General features: G+C 38.9%; 1 protein-coding gene across 4 annotated transcripts; it reads right to left on the bottom strand.

Moving 5' to 3' along the window:
• Window positions 1-509: 509 nt before the first annotated feature.
• Window positions 510-3,639, bottom strand: LOC110034023 (probable LRR receptor-like serine/threonine-protein kinase At2g24230). 4 transcript variants are annotated; one of them, XM_020738252.1, is made up of 2 exons: window positions 1,873-3,639; window positions 510-1,794 (listed from the first exon to the last, which is right to left on the bottom strand). In XM_020738252.1, exons 1-2 carry the CDS (start codon window positions 3,207-3,209, stop codon window positions 693-695), a joined length of 2,439 nt encoding a protein of 812 aa, XP_020593911.1. In that variant the 5' UTR covers window positions 3,210-3,639; the 3' UTR covers window positions 510-692. The 4 variants fall into 4 exon arrangements, with proteins under 4 accessions (XP_020593911.1, XP_020593912.1, XP_020593910.1 ...); XM_020738253.1 differs by having other exon boundaries at window positions 510-2,048; window positions 2,451-3,638; XM_020738251.1 differs by having other exon boundaries at window positions 510-3,270; window positions 3,379-3,638.
• Between the last annotated feature and the right edge of the window lie 257 nt (window positions 3,640-3,896).

Here is a 3,896-nt window from a genome sequence, read left to right as displayed (position 1 = left end):
TATATATATATATATATATATATATATATATCCAAAAAATTTATATTGCCCAACAATATCATCTCTGCTTTGCACATTGCATAATCTACTACAAGTATTTAAGTCACCATTTCTTTGAAGAATTCTTCAGAAAAGCTCTCTTCAGATTTGTTTAGAAATGACATTGGCTCTTTCACTAATGCTTATTATAACCATTGCAATTCTCATATCTACAAATTCACAACAATTACAAGTGAATAGCAGTGTTAATCACTACAAAGATTTGTAGCAGCTAAAATACTGTAATACTATAGCAGCTGCTACAATTTAGTCTACAGCGGCTAAAACCACCATAATATACCTATACTAGCAGTTTCAACATCAGTGCAAAAACTCTTATTGACGGAAAACAATGGCAACGCTTGTGTTACAATTTCTAAAATGCACAATTGTAATTACAAGAGTTTTAACTAATGCAAAACAGTATCAAAATCGCTTTTTTATAGTGATTACCACAAGAAATATTGGCTAAAGGCTAATGCATTATAAAGGGTCAAAAACACATTATAATACTAGCAGAGATATGTCTACAATTAGAAAAATTACAGAACTCTTCTCAGAAATATCTTAATTGTAGTATTCGTAGTCAATACTAGAATTAGATTAATGAACTAAGAAATTTACAGCTCCTTATCTGACTGTCCCTTGTCACTCTAATCTCTGGCTACAGGCTCCATGTCCTTCAAAAGACCCACAATTTGCTGCATTGATGGCCTCTTGGAAGGCAAGTCAGCAGTGCACAAGTAAGCAATTCTAAGAGCTTCTTCCATTTGCTTCTCTGGTCCAGTCTCCCTAATCTTAGGATCGATTGCCAGCGAGCATTGGCTCTTCTTCACCAGCGCTCGAGCCCAGTCTACCAGACTAGTCTCGCCAACCGGTTTTCTTCCTGTAATAAGCTCAAACAGCACAACACCAAAACCAAACACATCAATCTTTGGAGTAGCAGCAGAAGAGGAGGCATTCTCTGGATCAGATAACTCTGGAGGAACATATCCAGGTGATCCTCCAGAGATTTCATCCAAATCATTCCCCACAACCTTCTCCAATCCAAAATGTGAAAGCCTGGGCTCCAAGTTTGAATCAAGGTAGATGTTACTTGCCTTTACATCTCTGTGCACTACCTGAGGGAAGCAACCATGATGCAGAAATGCCAATGCTCGAGCCACGCCAAGCGCAATTCTGTGTCTAAATCTCCAAGTTGTCACACCTTCGGTAGTGATGTTTTGAACACTGCTAGTCTCGTTCTCCCAAGTATCGGTACTCCAGTCTTCTGCAGTCTGTACTCCCAATGGCAAATCATGCAAAAGATTTTGAAGATTTCCATTTTCCATATATTCGTATATAGCAATTCTCTGATCACCAGCTAAGCAGTAACCTGTCAATGGGACTATGTTGGGATGTTTTATTCTTCCAAGTCTCTCCAGCTCCTTGGCAACATCTTGATCAGTCAATGCAGCTCCATTAACCAAAACCTTCAGGGCAACTTGAATTCCTCCAGGTAGAATGCCTCTATAGACTGGCCCAAGGCTCCCTTCTGATAAGAGTGTCCCCCTATCAAAATTGCTTGTTGAAGCTAATAGGTCAGCAAAGGTGAAGTTCAACAATGGCTTCTCAAACATGACCACTGGTACTGAAGTGGCTACCCTGACATCAGCAACCCATGCTGTTGAATCAGTTCGAAACGAATAAGGGCCTTCAACATTTTGTTCTTCTTTGTAAGATAGCTGCTTTACTGCCCATGATCTTGTGCTCTTTCTACAAGCAAAAGAAAGACAAATAATTCCTACTAGAACACAAAACACTGAGAGGGTTATTGCTAACTCAAGCTTCAACCTCTTGTGCTTAACATTGATAGATGAAATGGCATCAGGGTTTGCTGCCAGTGGGCAGCTGTTCTGTGATCCAATAAAGGAAGAGTTGAATCTTTCGAGCAAAAATTTCTTCGCACAGAAGGTGAGGTTGTTGTTGGAGAAGTTGAACAGCTCCATACGTGGCAGCTTTTCGAGAAGCTGTGAAGGGATTTCACCTGTGAGATTGTTTGAGGAGATGTCTAAAATTGTAAGGTTAACCATCATCAAATTTGGAACTTTGCCACTTAGCTGGTTATGAGAAATGTCTAGTGTTTTCAAACCAACCAATTGGGATATTTCAGAAGGACAATTTCCTGTTAGATTGGTTTCAGACAAGTTGAGGTATTCTAGCATATAAAAGTCATGTATTTGAGGAAATTTTTGTTGAGAAAATCTATTGTTAGCAAAGTTCAAATGCTTAAGCAACGAAGCCTGGCGTAAGATACTAGAAAGATCTCCGTTTAGATTGTTCCCGGAAATGTCAAGATAAACCAAGGAAGAAAAATTGAAACTGGAACCAAGATTAACCTGAGAAAACTGGTTATTGCTCAAGTCTAATACCTCTAATGTCGCCTGAAATACAAGAGTGATCGAATCTTGAAGCAAATTGTTAGAAACATTGAGATGGTGAATGGATTTGAAACCTGACAAATCAGGCATGGCTCCTTGAATTTGATTCCTAGAAAGATCCAGAAAGCTTAGATTTTTGAATGCGGCAGGTAAGCTCCCACTGAGCTTATTAACAGATAGATCTAATGTGACTAGATATTTGCAATCAGCAATTCCCTCTGGTATCTTCCCCCCAAAAGCATTTCTGCTGACATTGAGGAACCTCAAGTTCGTCATAGAGCTAATGCCTGCAGGAATTTCTCCGAAGAAATCATTTTGCGAAAGATCGAGGCTTTCCAGGTTGCCAAAGTTGCCAATGTTGTTTAGAAGAGAATCCTGAATTCTGTTCATTGAAAGGTTGAGGCTTTTCAGAGAGCTGCCAAGTCCCCATAGATCTGAAGATAACTTGGTAATATTGTTGATGCTGAGATCTAAAGCTTGAAGCTTGCTGAGCTTTCCAATGGTGTTTTCAGGGATAGAGCCAGAGAGTCCAAGATCAGAAGCCACGAAACCTATCACATACTCTCCATTGGAATCACAGGAAACTCCGCTCCAAGAGCAAACGGAAGAAGAGGTGGTTGAGGGAAGCTTAGCTCCCATTTTTTTAAGGAAATCAGCAAGGAAAAATCCATCACTGTTAGGCTGCTGAAAAGCCAAGCATTTGAAGAACAGAACGAGAAAGAGGGATGAAGCCAGATAACCAGAACCCATACGGAGAAGAAAGATCAGAAACCATATGAGATGAACATCTGCAGCTTTATAAGCCCTTTAACTGATTGGGAATCACAAATGTTAGCTTGTTACACAGCAAAAGACCATTTTTCCTAGTACTTTCCTAAAAGAAGTGGGAATGGATGGCGGAGAGACATGTTAAGTTCACCTTAAAATAAAGCTTTTTGGTTCTTGGAAGAGTGTTGAAGAGGAGAAAAAGTTATTTTATCCTCAAATGTTCGCTGATTTCATTGGTAGAAGAGGGGAAGAGGAAGAAACCCGACGAAGGTGGCGAATTTATTGACTGGTTTTGTGGATTTATGGCGTAGTAAAATCAAATGTACCAATTGTTTCTCTGCTAAGTGACCCAAGTTCGGAACCGGACCATACATTAGAATTTCACTGCAGCTACGAGATGATCGTGAAAAAGTAGAGCTCAATACCTTCCCAAAGCACGTTTTGGTCATCAACTCCATTATACATGTTATAAAAAATTATGATGGCTAATCCAAAACCTATAAATGTATATAAATAAATTTGTAATGAACGGATTTTTTTTCTGAGCTATATTTTCTTAAAAAAAATTAGAGAAGAAGATTTACCTAAACACAGCTCAATCCTCAGGTTTTTACACATCTAACACCTACACTTTAATTTTTACATGCTACATTATCTATGTAAAGGTAT

This window comes from Phalaenopsis equestris, unplaced genomic scaffold (assembly GCF_001263595.1).
Source record: "Phalaenopsis equestris unplaced genomic scaffold, ASM126359v1 Scaffold001328, whole genome shotgun sequence".
Classification (NCBI taxonomy): Eukaryota; Viridiplantae; Streptophyta; class Magnoliopsida; order Asparagales; family Orchidaceae; genus Phalaenopsis; species Phalaenopsis equestris.
Note: the sequence above shows the minus strand (reverse complement) of the source record. Positions and strands in the feature narration are given on the sequence as shown.